This window comes from Podarcis bocagei (genome assembly GCF_964188305.1).
Source record: "Podarcis bocagei genome assembly, chromosome: 9".
Lineage (NCBI taxonomy): Eukaryota > Metazoa > Chordata > Lepidosauria > Squamata > Lacertidae > Podarcis > Podarcis bocagei.
The window spans coordinates 53,310,960-53,327,115 of record NC_138134.1 but is presented as its reverse complement, the minus strand read 5'-3'; the positions used below and the strand labels follow the sequence as shown (position 1 = coordinate 53,327,115).

The 16,156-nt window shown below is 40.8% G+C and overlaps 1 protein-coding gene and 1 long non-coding RNA gene across 3 annotated transcripts in view; both read right to left on the bottom strand.

Annotated features, from left to right (window-relative positions):
• The window catches only part of NDST4 (N-deacetylase and N-sulfotransferase 4), a 141,414-nt gene that overhangs the window by 103,560 nt on the left and 21,698 nt on the right, over nt 1-16,156 (bottom strand). The window contains exons 2-3 of one of the 2 annotated variants that reach the window (XM_081208075.1): nt 11,318-11,424; nt 7,566-8,821 (exon numbers count right to left, since the gene is read on the bottom strand). In XM_081208075.1, the coding sequence (XP_081064201.1) occupies nt 7,566-8,576 (1,011 nt within the window). In that variant the 5' untranslated portion in view covers nt 8,577-8,821; nt 11,318-11,424. The remainder of the gene's footprint in view (nt 1-7,565; nt 8,822-11,317; nt 11,425-16,156) is intronic. The other variant, XM_081208074.1, reaches the window with a different exon arrangement.
• LOC308594792 lies at nt 5,840-7,547 on the bottom strand. The gene is made up of 2 exons (XR_014011617.1): nt 7,194-7,547; nt 5,840-7,061 (listed from the first exon to the last, which is right to left on the bottom strand). It is a non-coding gene; the product is annotated as an uncharacterized lncRNA (long non-coding RNA).

The following is a 16,156-nucleotide window of genomic DNA, read 5'->3' as shown; positions in this document are numbered from 1 at the left end:
TACCGCACAATTGCACTCATTTCACACGCTAGCAAGGTTATGCTTAAAATTCTACAAGGTAGGCTCAAGCAGTATGTGGACCGAGAACTCCCAGAAGTGCAAGCTGGATTTAGAAGAGGCAGAGGAACCAGAGACCAAATTGCAAACATGCGCTGCTGAGCTACATCTCCCATTATTTCAGCTTTTTGAACATGGTTGCTGAGGGTGCTGAGAGTTGTAGTTCAGCAATGAATGGAGGGTTACCCACACCTGATTCAGACAGTCAGCCTCAAATTCCTGGAAGGTGAGGGGAATGGGCACAAGGGGATAGAGTTAATATGCTTGACCCTGTGTTCCTCCTTGCATGTGGCATTTTACAATAACGCCTGGATAAGGCTATGATGGTAATTAAAGACCAGAAATCACAGCATGGTCTGTCATTTGTAATGTGGCATCTTTTGTGGGAATCTCTCTCATTTTTAATGAGGAAATTTAACTAACCAATGAAGTCAAACAAGCTACAGTTCTTCATCCCACAGGTGAGCAGAACCCCTGAGAATCGTGGGCTTGCCTTTGACAGTTTTATTGGACTCGAACACCTTCTTTGTGCATCTTTTAAAGTACCCTTAAGTTGGCATTCAAACTGGATGCAATGAAAATGGATGGAGAGAGGAACACCAGACTCCTAGTGTGTGTAATGTTGAATGTGTGAAGCAGGGTGCATCCACGACCTTGTTTATCCCAATGCTCCCCTTCCTTTCATCCTACTCCCCTCCCCTTGCACTTGCATCATATCCAGGTTGAAGGCATGTTTGTTAAGTCTTTAATGCTCTTGGGCAACCAACACTCTGCAATAAATGCCAAGAAAGAAGAAATGCAGCTAATGTAATTTATACTATCAACATAGGGATACTCACTTACAGACTTTTGATTTTATACACACATTTTATGCCAACTATATCTAAAAGTTTGGCCACAGATGGGGAAGGATTTGTGATGGGGGGCAGCCCACATTTTCTTTTCTGTCCTTTGTATGTAATAACATCAGTGATTCTTTCAGAAGGATCAGAGAATGTACCAAATGGAAGCACTATAATTAGTTTTATCGCACCTAACGCCTTCTCCCGAACACATGTAGAATATAGTCCCCTGATGTTATGGTGCTATTTCATTCCCTATGATCAAAAGATCTGTGTGACTCTTATATGTATTTGTGTCTTTATGGCACTGAAATGAGAGCCTCTTTCAGAGTTCAAAGTGCTTTTTAATGCACAAAGACCAGGTGAGGGTAAAAAATAGAGGCCTTCAAAAATCCAAGGAAGTGTCAAAGACTAATGGCATTTTATATCATTTGAGAAGTAAGGGATGAAGGTTAATGCTTAGAACATGTGAACCAAAGGGAATGTTTGAGGGTCATGAGGCCCAGAGAGAAATGGAATAAATGCACAGAGAAGGCTGCTAAACCATGCCATGCACTATCACTTTTTAACACCTAATATCATATAGGAAAACAAGTGCCCTTCTACCAAGAAATGTTTTATAATTGCACCAGGCATTTAATGTATTTCTAGCTGTTCAGAACAAATAAGAAACTATACATCTGGGGTGCATTTTTCCATCTTGGTACATATACCTGAGCACAGAACAAACAATAGTCCCAGTGTATTCCTCCCCCTGTAACTGAACTGAATTGCCCATTAAAAGGAGAGGATAGGGATACTGAAAATAGTAAGGACTGTGAAGTTGTTCACATTCAGTGTTGATTAAGTGTGAGAATAAGCATGGTTACTGTTGTTGTTGTTGTTTTGTTGCTTCTAATGATTTTACTGTTTGTATTGCTATGTGTTTTTTAAGTTGTACTTTAAATTAGTTTCATGTGCTTTGAAATTTTGCAAACCACCCTGAAAATTTTATTGAGGTCTGGGTGTAAAGCAAACAGATCAATCAAGAAACAACTCCCTCTTCCACACACATTTTGTCAACCTGGAGCATCATGTTTGCACAGCCTGTTAGCAATTTCCTTTTCTTGAATATTTGCATCTCGAATGGGAAGTTTGTGAAAGTCACTGCTGAGTACACTGTGAAATATTCAGACAGTTCTGTCCTTGGAATGTGAAGCTGGTGAACAGTATGTTGCAAATGCAACATAACCAAACCAGAATTGTTTTTTTAAATAGGGAAGTGATGGGCAATAGACAGCATAATGGAAAGCAAAAATCCAATGCTGTACAGTGGAACCTCGGGTTAAGAACTTAATTCGTTCTGGAGGTCCGTTCTTAACCTGAAACTGTTCTTAACCTGAGGCATTATTTCTGGGTTAGCGGAGTCTGTAACCTGAAGCATCTGTAACCTGAGGTACCAGTGTATTACTCAGCAGCTAGCCAGGTCTAACTTTTAACTCAGTGGTGGGGTGCTATTACCTTTGATAAGGAACTTGCTTCCACCCCAAGTTAGGGTTTTTGGTGGGGCTTGGAACTAATGCCATGGGGGGGGGGAACCAGTGTACCAAAAGGTCAGGAAGGCTGTTGTGCTAGAATTTTGTTGTCTTCATTTTTCTTTTCATGCACAGGGATATTTTATCATGGAGACCCATTCAGATGAGCAGCCCTCTTTCCAAGTATCCTGAGATGGAATAGCCCTGTGAGGATTGTATCATGGACCCTTCCTGAACATTTAAATCAGGTATTAGTGTTTTAGCACAGCAGAAAATAACAGTCTTTAAAAAAGAGCATTAGGCAGCCAGAAAAACATAAACCACAGCTCTATATGCTTTAGATTTAATCCATTCTCCTTGTCTCCTCCTGACCTTTTCCTTCTCTTGCCGAGTAGGTTGCTTAAACTCATTGGGGAAGGTCATGCAAACTGATTTTCAGTTCTGCACATCTTGATAGATAGTTTTCTAAGTCTCAGTAGTTTCCCCTTACTGTAAACCAATCAATGAGATTTTGTTTTTTTCAGTACTGTATAATGTTCATTAGGAAAGAACTTGGCTTGGATACTAATGGACTCTAAAATTCTATGGCCTGTAAATGACTCATTAACAAATGCCTAGAGAAACCAATCTTATTTGAAAGCAAATAAAATAAAACACTAAAAATCAGAAGCTTCTGCTAAAAGCTAAATGCAGGCTACTGATTAATCTCAAGCTGTTGTATTATGCAGGTATCCTCCCTTCTGACAGCAAACATCTTTTATCAATAGGAAGGTATTGATCACAGGTAGCAAAATGGATTAAGGCTGTGCCTCTGGCTACTCCATTCATGCATCCACTGAGTGCAGAGAAAATTCTGATAGCTGTCATGTTTTCCTGCTGCAAACTTTGTGAATGAAGCAAACAGGAAACCAAGGAACTTTACTTGAACAGCGCAACTCTTACCATTGAACCCCATTTGCCATTTTAATACCCTTCATCCAGTTCAGAGAGATCCTTTCGGAGCTTTTCACAATCCCTGAACAATTTGTTGTTGTCAGTGGGACACCACCCTGCTCACCTCTATGAAACAAGTTTAAAAGCACCAGTCCCGTTACAAATAATTTGGGGAGCCCACATTTTACACACCTACTTTGTGAGATCGGTCCATCCATTCATTCTCTCTGCTTCCTTTCCTTCAGCCATGACTGATCCATTAGATAATCCATCCTCTTACCCTGCATCACAAGCTTTTTGAGATTGCAAGGAGACAGCGCCTACTTCACCACTCCTATCCATGAGCTTTTTGTTCCTCTCAAAGAACTCTAAAAGATTAGAATGCTGTTCCTTCAGTGCTTTTCTCCAGGACTTTTGCCTTCCATACAGCCATATGGAAGAATTTTGGTTCCTAAAATCAGTGATTATCTGTAGTGTTAATACTATTTTGAGCTCTCATTGTGTTTATTAGCGAGTCTGCAGTGCAGTGGTTAAGGTGTTAGAATAGGAGTTGGAAGGATTTGTGTTCAATTTCCAACTCATCCATGATGCTCACTTTTAACCCAGCACAATATTTCAGCATAGCCTTTCCCATAGAGTTTTCATGAGGATAAAATAGATAGAAACTTCTATTCTATGCTGAGCTCCTTGGAAGAAGGATTAGGATACAATAGGTGTGGGAGATAGGGTTCAACAACCACTTTTTGCATCCAAACCTCAAATGCACTCCCCACCCCACCACTTCCTGGTCAAACCCTAACATAGGCTACTGGTCATATCTCATAGGCATTTATTTCTTGGCAAACCATAACCTTAGCTCAAGTCTAATGTCCATACCACATCCATTTTGGTTAAACCATAAGCAACTTTCAGATAATCTTCACCAAGCGCAATTGGTAATTTTACTGTCTAATGAACAATGTATTTAAATTACACATTTAAGCCACACAAAGTGTTCACCTAAAAATATAACAACATTTAAGTACCTGCTCGATTTTCTGGAAGACATATAGTTTTTCAAAATGCAATTCTGCTACAAGTTTCAGTAAAATGAAAATATCTCCTGATTTTGCAAAATGTCTAGAGAAATCTTTCTGTGAGCTGCCCATTTCTTGTGTTGGAGAAACCTACAGAGACCAGAAGTTTTATAGCCCAGAATCACTGCAGAAATAAGGTTGGGGGGTTTTTTACGGCAGAAAGCATTTTTGAACACACAGTTGGCTGTAATGTCTGAGTTATATAGCTTCATATTCTCTCACTTGGTTTTTTTAAAATAAAGAAATACCCCAAATATTAGCCTGCGCAGGAGCAGTCATGCCAGGAACAGAGTCACCTTCCCAGAGAGGTTCACCTGGTTTTTTCCTCTCTGATCATTTCAGCACCTTTTAATTCATCCAGGGTTTTAATTGTTTTAAGTTTTGCTTATAAATTGTTTTATGTTGTCTCGTTGTTGTTGTCTTTTATTATTTATTGTTGATTTCTCTTATTCTTCCTTGCATTCTTATGTTGTTTTGTTTAAAGCCACATGAAGAATATCTATTGATAGGTGGCTATAAAAATAATAAATACATGCAAATAAATAAATGAATGAGGCAGGCATGTGGATGGCTGCCCTCATCACATCTACTTTGCCCCCAATTCTTGGAACTCTAATGTGGAGGGATAGTTTATAAGATTGGATCCCAAGTGCAATTAATTACAGAAATCTGACTGCAACAAATGGCACTTTCTTCCAAGTACATTGAGGCTGCAAGTCTGCTGTTATGGTAACAGAAGTGAGAAGTGTGATACAATATTGCATATAACCAGGAAAGCCACCATAATCTGATGGACTTGATTTCCACTGCAAATATTCTAGTTCTGTAAAAATAGAACAATCCCAAACACACATGTATGTATGTATGTATGTATGTATGTATGTATGTATGTATGCTTATTCTGTTGTTCACTAGGTGTGGCATTAAGGCAGCTTCTGAAAATAACACGGGGGGGGGGGACCCACACATGAAACAGCAACTAGTAACTGAATAAATGAATGAATGAATGACCTATTACTAAAAAGCATTTGAGATCTTCTAATACCATTTGAAAGAATGGGATGGACTTTGCCTGGGGCATGAAAGATAGCAAAGATGGTGCCAAGCCAGTATGTTAAGTGAGTTTTGTAGTTAAGGTGCTATCAAAAAGGCCCTATTAAGTCTCTAATCATCAAACCCCAGAAAGCAGATATGACCAGACAGGAGCCTCGGCATATCTTGTTTAATGGATAGCTTATGCTGGAGAAAACTGTCGTTTTGATGCCCAGTTTCTATATGATTCTGTCTGATTTTTTTTTCATCAGGAAAAAGAAGCTCAATATGAAAAATCTTGGACAAGATCCTGCTGCTGGGGTTGAGAATGAGGAATGCACTACTAAATGCACGCCCCAATGAAAACAAAGAACAGTCTCTGGACTTGGCTGGGCATCTGGTTATGCCTCTTATTTATTTCTGCAGCTCCTAACATCAAGGTTATTGAGACACTATGCATGGGGTGGAGAAGCAAAAAAACTCTGCCAAAACAAAGAGAGAGGTTTGCAAATCCATATATACAGAAGTCAACAAAGAATTTATTCAGAAAGCAGATTGTTCGATTTAAGTGATGCAACATGGCTGTTGTTCAAAGTATCTCATTATGGAACCTTATATGAGCCTTTGTTTGATTCATTAGGGAACAGCTGGAGTTTCAGGTTTCTTTTTGCCACTTGTTGTCCTGGCCTGAATAACAAAGAAATCAAATGGTAAACGTTTGATGAGCAATGAGCAATGCCCTATCTTGATGATTTGATTTCTTTGGAATTGTGGCCAGGACAACAGGTGAGGAAAAGAAGCTCAAAGAGGGTGCTTATGTATGTGTATATATATTTGTATATATCTTAGAGAGAGAGAGACAGAAAGAAAAACAGCATTTACAAGGTGAACAATCACCCATAAATGAAAATCTCTCTGTACCGAAATGGAGAAATGGTTGTAGTATTGGCTCCCATAATGATGATTAATTCGATATTTAGATACATTTAGACAATTCCCAGGGAGGATTTAATTAGGTATATCGCTAGTCCTGCTAATTTATTTTTAATCTCAAAATTGTATGTAAGGCTTGCCCAGTCTCTTCCCTGAGGATTCCTCTGGATGTAACTTCCAAGAACATTTCCTTTCAAGTCAACAAGAGTGTCTTAGCAAGATGCAAACTTTATTAGTACAAAGACACTTAATTGTTTCACATAGTGGCCCATGGGTGCACTGAGGCCTACTAAATCCAGAGTTCAATGAGCTCCCTTGGATGACCAAGATGTTTATTCACTATTTTTGGGTTTGCCACCCTTCTGATGCTGTTCTTACTAGCAAAAGCATTGGTCCACTAGCCTTATGATCATTGCTAAGGTGTAGAGGACAGGTAGTTCTGACAGAATGTTTTATTAGCTTCCCACCTCAAAATTTACCCTAGCAGAAATGTTAGAGACAAGTCCTCTAACTGGAAACAAATAAATCCAGACATTTTAAGCCTAAATACAAACAAAAACCAGTGTGGTGTATCGGAGACAGAGTGTCAGACAGGGACTGAGGGGACCTGGCTTCCCATTCATCTGTGAAGCTCAGATGGCCTTGGGCTAATCAGATCCTTCTTCCTCACCCACCTCCAGTGGCATAGCGTGGGTTGTCAGCACCTGGGGCAAGGCAAGTAATTTGTGCCCCCTAACCCTAACCCCCAGATGTTGCGCCCGGTGCGGCCGGCCCCCCTGCACCCCCCACGCTACGCCACTGCCCACCTCACAAGGCAGTTGTGAAGATCAGATTGGAAGCAGGACTCATATGTTCTTTTGAGAAGTTTGGAGAATGGATAGATATACAATAGGCAATGAATCAATAAATAAAATGCCTAACCTCCATCCTTTAAACACCTATAGCAGGGATGGCAAAACTGTAGCCCTACAAATGTTGTTGGGTGCCAGTTCCCATCAGCCTCGGCCAGCAAAGTCAGGGATGATTGTCCCAGCTTCTCCACCCCTGAGTGAAAAGATTGGTGGGTGTTTGCAAACTGCAGGACAAAACGCTGTTGAGAGGTATTACTAGCCTTCTGATGCTTTATGTGTCAGAAATGTATTGCTGAGAAGAGATTTCACCATTCACTCTTGTCTTACCTTCACATCTTTAACATTCATCCTTGTCCCTTCCTTTCCAACAAAGATGTCATCGATGTCGACAAGAATGTATCTATCCAAGGACAATGTAAGCCTCTTCCCTGACAGGAAGGAGATGGCATCTATAAAAATGAGTTTGTGCAGCCAAAAGTTCAAATTGTTTCCAAAAAGAACTCTTTGAATCCCATCATGAAGTCCCAGGTCCTGAATCACTGTGGCATAGAGAGAAGCCTTAGGCAGTGATACTGGGAATGGTTTGGAAGCTTGAAATTCTGTTAAAAGCACTGGTTGATAAGTGGAGTGATTATATTGGAAAATGGTCCAGTCTTCACCAGGTAATGGGCCTTTCTCAACCCTTGGGGCTTTGGTAATGTGAAGCAGAGGAGACTGGGGGTTTACTAAGCAGTTTTGCAGAGCGGCATTATTGTAGAGATGTAATGGAAATCCTTTGAGTTTAGTGCTCAACAAGCTGTTCTCATTGGCTTTATGAAAACCAATTATGCTAACACTGTATTCCACACAGTATTTTTCCAGGAGTTCTCTATTCCATGAATCCATGGAGGTGTACTTCAAAATATTTTCATAGATTACAAGGATGTATTTCCCTTTGCCATTGTCTGCCAGTGGAGGAAGGTCCCCTTTTCCTGATGCAATCACCATCTGAAACTGAAACCGACTTGACTCCAGAATGGCTATGATGTCTTGGCCGAGCTGAGAGTACTGGCTCTCCACAAAGAGCAGCACAGTCGGGTCAGTCCTAGATGGATCGATGGGCTTCACCGTTTTAAGCTCCATTGACCTGTATGGCAAGAGTTTAAGATCCTCACACTCCGCCCCTCCTGTGGTATCAATGAGGGCTATTTCCTGCTTGTGACCTGTATACAAGTAATAAGCAGAAATGACTATGCTCACTAAGCAGAAAGTGGCTAAGAGAACGACCAATGTTCGAAAACTTCTACGAAGCTTCACAATAAGATTCATGTTTTTTTGCAGCACTTTAGGTTTGTTCATTTAGTTACTAAAAAAACACAATTGGCTTCTTCCTTCTAAAGTGCCATTATAAACAGACCAAGTGATGGTGTCAGTACCACTCTCCAAACGTTCATGTGACCATTGCAATGCATTTATAAGGGGGGTGTTCAAAACTATGAAACTCTGAGAGCTGGAAGTCCAAAGAGTTGGAAATCTATACTGGAAGCCGTCTTCTCTGAAAGCGCCAGTTGCCAATAATCAATGGAGAAGACAATTAACATTATCTGCAACAAAGTGAGAAATTAGAGTAGGTTAAGAAAAATCCATACAGCAATTAAAATGTGTTAATTAAATAAGCTAGTCACCTTTTAAAAAAAGTTCTATTGATTCCACCATAGATGACGACAGTGGGATGCCTTCATGGTGTCATTTAGGTGTGGTAAAATATTTATAATTTATTATATATATATATATAAAATGCTATAGTAATTAGAGTCAACATGAATTGTGTTACATAAAAGCAGAATTAAGGTTAAGAGAACTTGACTTTAAAGGTTAATTGCAAGGACAGTAGAATGATGGCAAAGAGGTATTTTAGGTTAAGGTAAATCTTAACCAAACATTCAGCAAGTGAAATCTTTGGGATTTTTTGGTCTTGCTCTCAGAAGGGTCATTTACATTATAGCAAGCCTCTTGGAATAAGATTTTAAGATTCTAGACAACAACAACCCTGTATCTGTTTTGGAGTGGTGGGGTGGAATGTTTATGTTTCTTGGAACCCATATAAATTTTTTAAGAGTCCAGGTGACGGGGAGAATGGAGACTGGTTTATAGCTTGGCCTTCACAATTCATGTCTCAGTAGGTGAGAGCAGCCCTGATCAGTAGGTGGAGCAGCCCTGATAAAATGCTGGGGGGGGGGGGGAATACTTGTTCCTTGCACAGAAGTCTCTGGTCCCTTTTAATGACATGCTCCAAGATAATTAAACCGCATGTACAGCAGAGCCTGTTCTCTTCAATATTCTGAACTGCCAAGCATGTGCCATGCAGGGCTGGCCCAAGACAAATTGCTACCTGAGGCAAAGGACAAGATATCACCCTCCCTCCCATGTAGCTGGCCTTGTAGCTGAACTTTATTTTAAGACTGGCCATAGGGCAGCTTCTGCCACTGCACATGAGGACAGTAGGCTAGCTTGGGAAGCACGTGGCAAATGTCATCCTAATGTTGTAGTAGAGCCAGCCCTGGCTCTGGGTAAATAAAATAACAGAATTGTAGAATTGGAATGGGCCACCAGGGTAATCTAGTCCAACCACCTGCAATGCAGGAAACTTTTGCCCAACGTGGGGCTTGAACCCGCACCCAGAGATTAAGAGTTTCATGCGCTGCCGACTGACTACCCATAGTAATTTTCTGTTGAACTTCAATGAAGTGTAGTCATAGCCAGTGCTTTGTAGATTGTTACCAAATGTCAGAAGCTTGGTCTTAGATGCTGTGATACACCAGTTGGGCCACCTTGTTGCTGCTTCTTCTCAATCATAAATGATGACTTTCAGTCCTCTCCGTGGAAAGCCAGCACACCCCACCCTCCATTTGGAGAGGTCTGACTCGTGGCAATTATAACTGCAATGTTTTTATAGGTTAAGCTTCAATCTTACACACATGTACTTGGAAACAAGGCTGCAGACCTAACTGTACTTACCTGGGAGTAAGCTTGCTGTATTTAATATCTTCTGAGTAGGCGTGCATAGGATTGTAAGTTCATGGAAGTCAGTGGGTCTTACTTTTAAGTATACATGTATATGATCGATTTGGCAGGCCCCAAACATGACAATTGAGTAAATATAGAAACGAGAAATTAATGTTGTTAAAATGGATATTTATATAATACTTATAGTATGCAAAACGCTTTACACTCTTAACCTTGATCAGCATTAGAATGCTATTGATTACTGCTCCCATACTACAGGTGGAGTTTCAAGGATTAATATGTTTTCTAGATAAGGCTTCAAAAGCAGAGACAATATATAAAAATGTATAACTAGAATATTAGAATGTATAACTGGAAAGTCCCCCCAACAACAACAAAAGCCTACTAAAATGTTATAATACATATAACCAGTTTACTGCTCCTATCATTTCTACTACTGATATTACTACAGCTAGTAACAGTTCAATTGCTGCTTAATTACTGAGATCATAATCATGATTAAGCCAATGTTTATAGATTTCTTGCTTAACTTTAATGTTTCAGATGCTTCCTGCAAAGCGATAAGGCTCTAGACAGATACAGCAGATCATGTGAAATTCTCCACAAGAGTTCATTGCAGTTTTGAAGCTCTGGTGACACTGATAAATCACTGCAACTTCACTTTTGGAGTACATCAAATATCACACACACATCTTGGGCTTTACAATCTCATTAGGGTTATTCACTGTCCCTAAACAAATCAATAAGTGGTCCTTACAGCAAGCAAGAACAAAACAAAAAAACCTTTTGAATTTTTGCTACCAGAAAGGGGGGGAGGGGGGAAAGTAGAGCATTCTTAGATGAAATCTCATTTGTTTTCATTCCAGTTATATATTTTTCAACACTAGAGGGCAATATGTTCCCATTTTTCCTCATACAAGAATTGCTATCACCTCTTTTACTACCGAGACAGCTTACAAAACAAAGGGCTTCGCAATCAACCTCAGGTTTAAAAGTGTATTGGAGACTTTACTGCTAAAACAATATAATGTAAATTCTCATAGATAATATACTGCTGTCATATTAATACTTACAATATTTCTTACTTTGGACCAGTAGGACAGGTGAAATTAGAAGGCTGGTGTTTTCTCTCTTTTTGTCTTTCTTTCTCTTAAGGTGAGTTGGGCACCAGAATTCTAAGCTATGAAAATAATATTTGGTGAAAAAGAAAATCTGTTTTGGATTAAATTATTGATAATATAGCTAACAAAATCCCAATCATGAGGAAACATCTTGACAGATGCAGGTTTATTTTTAAATGCTCTCCTTCTGTTTTCTAATTTTGGAAATATGAAGGCACAAACTAGTCAAAATTAAGAACATTTCAGTTCTGTTCACATCAATGAAAGTGTTAAGGCTAGGCTTAAAATCTCTCATTAGATTTAATGGGATTTAAAAGCACTTAACTTTGGTGGGGTTGTATCTATGATCTGTAAATTAGTATGGCTATAGCAGGGTGATATTGAAAACAATGGCAACTTGGTGACTGCAAACATAATATTCCTTGGAGTTATGAACAATATGGAAGATAGAAGGCCCCCCCCCCTCCGCCTTTTCTTCGCTCTTGATTGCACAACATACACATTTCTGTTTGGAGAACTGTATTACGAAATTCAGAAAAATGCTAATTTCAAAGGCCAGCTGTGTTTATATTTGTGTATATTTAAAGGAAATGACAATTACTGTACATATTTTCCATCTTTACAGTGAAGGGGTTTCTTGTCTATCAGTTTCACCACTGCTTTTTCAAGCCACTATAGTAGAAATAAAATAATGTCTAATATTATTGTTTAAGATGGGATAATTTTGTGCAAAGATTGTGACGGACAGCAGTGAAACAGACAGTCTCTTCCTTCCACCAGTTACATAACAAATCAGAAGAAGCTCCTTCGCTTTAATAGCAGAACTTACAATGGGCTTCAAAATCAAAACCCCTAGTCAATTTCAACTCTACAATGAAAGGAGCAATTCCTTCAAGATGGGAATTTACTTCAGCAGTTTTCAGTAAGCAATGTGATCTAGACACTATTTATAAACTTCCTGTCCTTCTTAAAACTTTGATGGTATCTCAAGAGCCAAATGCAAAGCAACCACTGTTCACTCACTTCTCAGATTTAATGGGCGGAAGAGTGGAACTGTTCGAATGCTATTTCTGAAAAGAACTACTGGGCAGTTTTCCTCTGAGTATCTGTTTTTGGGAATTGTGGGTGGGGAGAATGCAGTTGCACTTGGGCTCCGCTCATGGGCTTCCCATAGGTCACTCTGAAAGCTGGGTGCTGGGTGAGAAGGTCCAGCAGTGTTCTTCTTACGTTCTCATCTTGATATTGTATGAAGTCCCTTGACCTCATTGAACATTGAACCCCAGAGATGACATCCCTTGATGAAACTGGCTCCCTTAACAACATGGGTCTCATGCTCCTCAGTGCCTGTTGAGTGTGCAGAGTAGGAGCTGATTCATTGCTGGTGGAGTTCTGGGCTCTAGGTCAGAGGACTATCCCTTTAAGGCTTCAAAAGAGGTGAGTGGACAGAACTTGGGAGAGATAAAAGGCTGAAGTTTAACCCCAGACCTTGCTGGAGCCAGTTGTCTGCTTAGAGATACCTAAGACCCTGCAACTTTAGATTGACCCTAATCTCTACTTCCTTGATGAAGCATTCATCATATCCCATGGACTTTTGTTCAGGACAGTATATCAACACTGCATATACTTTCTCTTTATATAGGGCTGATGCTAGACATGTGGTTGAACTAGCCAGAGGCCACTGCATGGAATACATGCAGAGAGAGCTTTGCGGCTGAAATTTTTCTCTGCTGTTAATGAGCAGTTATGGATTCCTCCATGCATGCCTGTGCCACACATTGCCTTCATAGAATCATAGAATCATAGAGTTGGAATAGACCACAAGGGCCATCGAGTCCAACACCCTGCCAAGCAGGAGACACCATCAGCACTCCTGACATATGGTTGTCAAGCCTCTGCTTAAAGACCTCCAAAGAAGGAGACTCCACCACACTCCCTGGCAGCAAATTCCACTGTCGAACAGCTCTTACTGTCAGGAAGTTCTTCCTAATGTTTAGGTGGAATCTTCTTTCTTGTAGTTTGGATCCACTGCTCCGTGTCCGCTTCTCTGGAGCAGCAGAAAACAACCTTTCTCCCTCCTCTATATGACATCCTTTTATATATTTGAACATGGCTATCATATCACCCCTTAACCTCCTCTTCTCCAGGCTAAACATGCCCAGCTCCCTTAGCCATTCCTCATAAGGCATAGTTTCCAGGCCTTTGACCATTTTGGTTGCCCTCCTCTGGACCCGTTCCAGTTTGTCAGTGTCCTTCTTGAACTGTGGTGCCCAGAACTGGACACAGTACTCCAGGTGAGGTCTGACCAGAGCAGAATACAGAGTTCATTCTGTGCTTTAGCTTTTCTGACTTTGTGTCTACATGTGCTGGCTATTTGTTTGAATTCCTCTTTGGTGGTTTCCCCCTTTTCAATTTTTTGTACACATCCTTTTTTAATCTTAACTCAGTTAAAAGTTCTTTAGATAGCCACCCTGGCTTCTTTAGGCACCTTCCATGTTTCTGTCTCATTGGTATTGCCTGAAGTTGTGCTTTTACTGTCTCCCTCTTAACAAACTCCCAGCCATCATGAACTCCCTTTCCTTTTAGTATTACTGTCCATGGGATCTCACCCAGCACTTCCCTAAGTTTTATGAAGTCGGCTTTCTTAAAGTCAAGAAATTGAGTCCTAGTATGCTTGGCTGCTCCTTTCTGCTGTATAGTAAACTTCAGAAGTGCATGATCACTCGCGCCTAATGATCCTTCCACTTCTACCCCACTAACCAGGTCATCAACACTGGTTAGGACCAGATCTAAAATGGCTGTTCCTCTTGTTGCTTCTCCCACTTTCTGGACAATGAAGTTGTCTGCAAGGCCAGTAAGGAATATGTTTGACCTTATGCTCTTGGTTGAGTTTGACAACCAACAAATATCCGGGTAATTGAGGTCCCCCATTACTACTATCTCCCTTCCTTTTGCATGCTTGGCCATCTGTTCCAGGAAGGCATCATCTATGTCCTCCGTTTGGCTTGGGGATCTATAGTAAACTCCCACAATGAGGTCTCTGTTATTCTTCTCTCCCTTAATTTTGACCCAAATGCTCTCACTTTGGCTTTGAGGTTCTAAATCTTGGATCTCTTCACAGGTATACACATCCCTGACATATAACGCCACTCCTCCTCCTTTCTTGTCTGGTCTATTTCTCTGAAATAGATTGTATCCCTCCATTATTACATTCCAATCGTGGGACTTATCCCACCAGGTTTCAGTGATGCCTATTATGTCATATTTAGTTTGCTGTACCAAGAGCTCAAGCTCATCTTGTTTATTTCCCATGCTTTGCGCATTAGTGTACAGACATTGAAGTCCATTAATCATTCCCCCGTGTCTCTTATTTAAGGATTTTTTCCTCCCACCACTAGGTCTGCGTGCTGTTTGCTCCATTTGGTCTATGACATTTAGGTGATCATCTTCATCAATTGATAGACTCCTACCTTCAGGAGCACTATCTCCCTCCCCCACATTAGTCAGTTTAAAGCCCTCCTGATGAGGTTTCTGAGATTTTTGGCAAAAACATTCCTCCCAACTGTTGTGAGGTGCAGCCCATCACTTGCCAGAAGTCAGTCTTCAAGAAACTGCAGTCCGTGATCTAAGAATCCAAATCGTTCCTGTTTACACCATTTGCGAAGCCAGCTGTTCACTTCCACTATTTTTCCCTCTCTCCCTGGGCCACGTCGTTCAACTGGGAGGACAGATGAGATGACAATTTGTGCATTTAATTGCTTCAATTTCCTGCCCAGAGCCTCGTAGTCTCTTTTGATCTTCTGGAGGCTATTGCTTGCAGTGTCATTGGTTCCCACATGAACCAAGAGGAAGGGGTATTTGTCAGTGGGTTTTATGATTCCTTGCAGTCGTTCAGTTATATCTTGGATCTTAGCCCCAGGGAGACAGCACACCTCCCGAGACATCTTGTCAGGCCCACAGATCACTGCTTCTGTTCCCCTCAGTAGGGAATCCCCTATCACCACTACACGCCTCCTCTTAGGTTTGGTCGGGGTTCTTCCGTGAGCTGTCCATTCCAAGGTCTCCTGCACATTCCCTGAGGACTGACTTTGCTGCTCGTCTTCATATACCTGATCGACTGTAATGAGTGAGAGATCCTCAAATGGAGTCTGTTCTTCGTCTTCCATGCTAGGGGAGAGGACTTCAAAGTGATTGTGTATTTCTAAACAATCAGAGCGAACCCCGGGCCTCCTACTTCTTTGAGTCATGTTTCTCCATATATCTGGCACCTGTGTTGGTGAACTAGCCTCCTTCTCAGGTGTGTCCCCTGTCTCCTCCTTGGTGGAGACGGTGTTCTCTGTTGCTTCCAAGAAGAGCTCCAGCTCTCTAATTCTTTGGAGCGTAGCTACACGTTCCTCCAGTTGCTGGACTTTGTCTTCGGGAGGCAGCTCAGTCTTCCCTGTCTCAGATTCTCAATGCTTATCTTCTCAAGCTGGGCTGAGGATGCAGTTGAGCCGTCGAAGACAGAAGGATGCACAAATGAGGACCATTGGGGAGATAGATTCCGTTTCCTGTTATTTTTTTGACCATTGTGAATGTTTCCTTATATAAGGACCGTTGTACCGATTATGAGCATTTATAGCAATTATTCTTGAGAGGCAGCAAAGTGCAAGGCTGCAGGCTACATCTCTTTGTCAGAGGTAATAGCTGGTCTTCAACAAAGTTTCACTCAGAGTAGAAACATTAAATTAATAGACCTAACTTAGCCATGTCTATTCATTTCAGTAGGTGGATTTCAGTGTAGCGTTAGCTGGG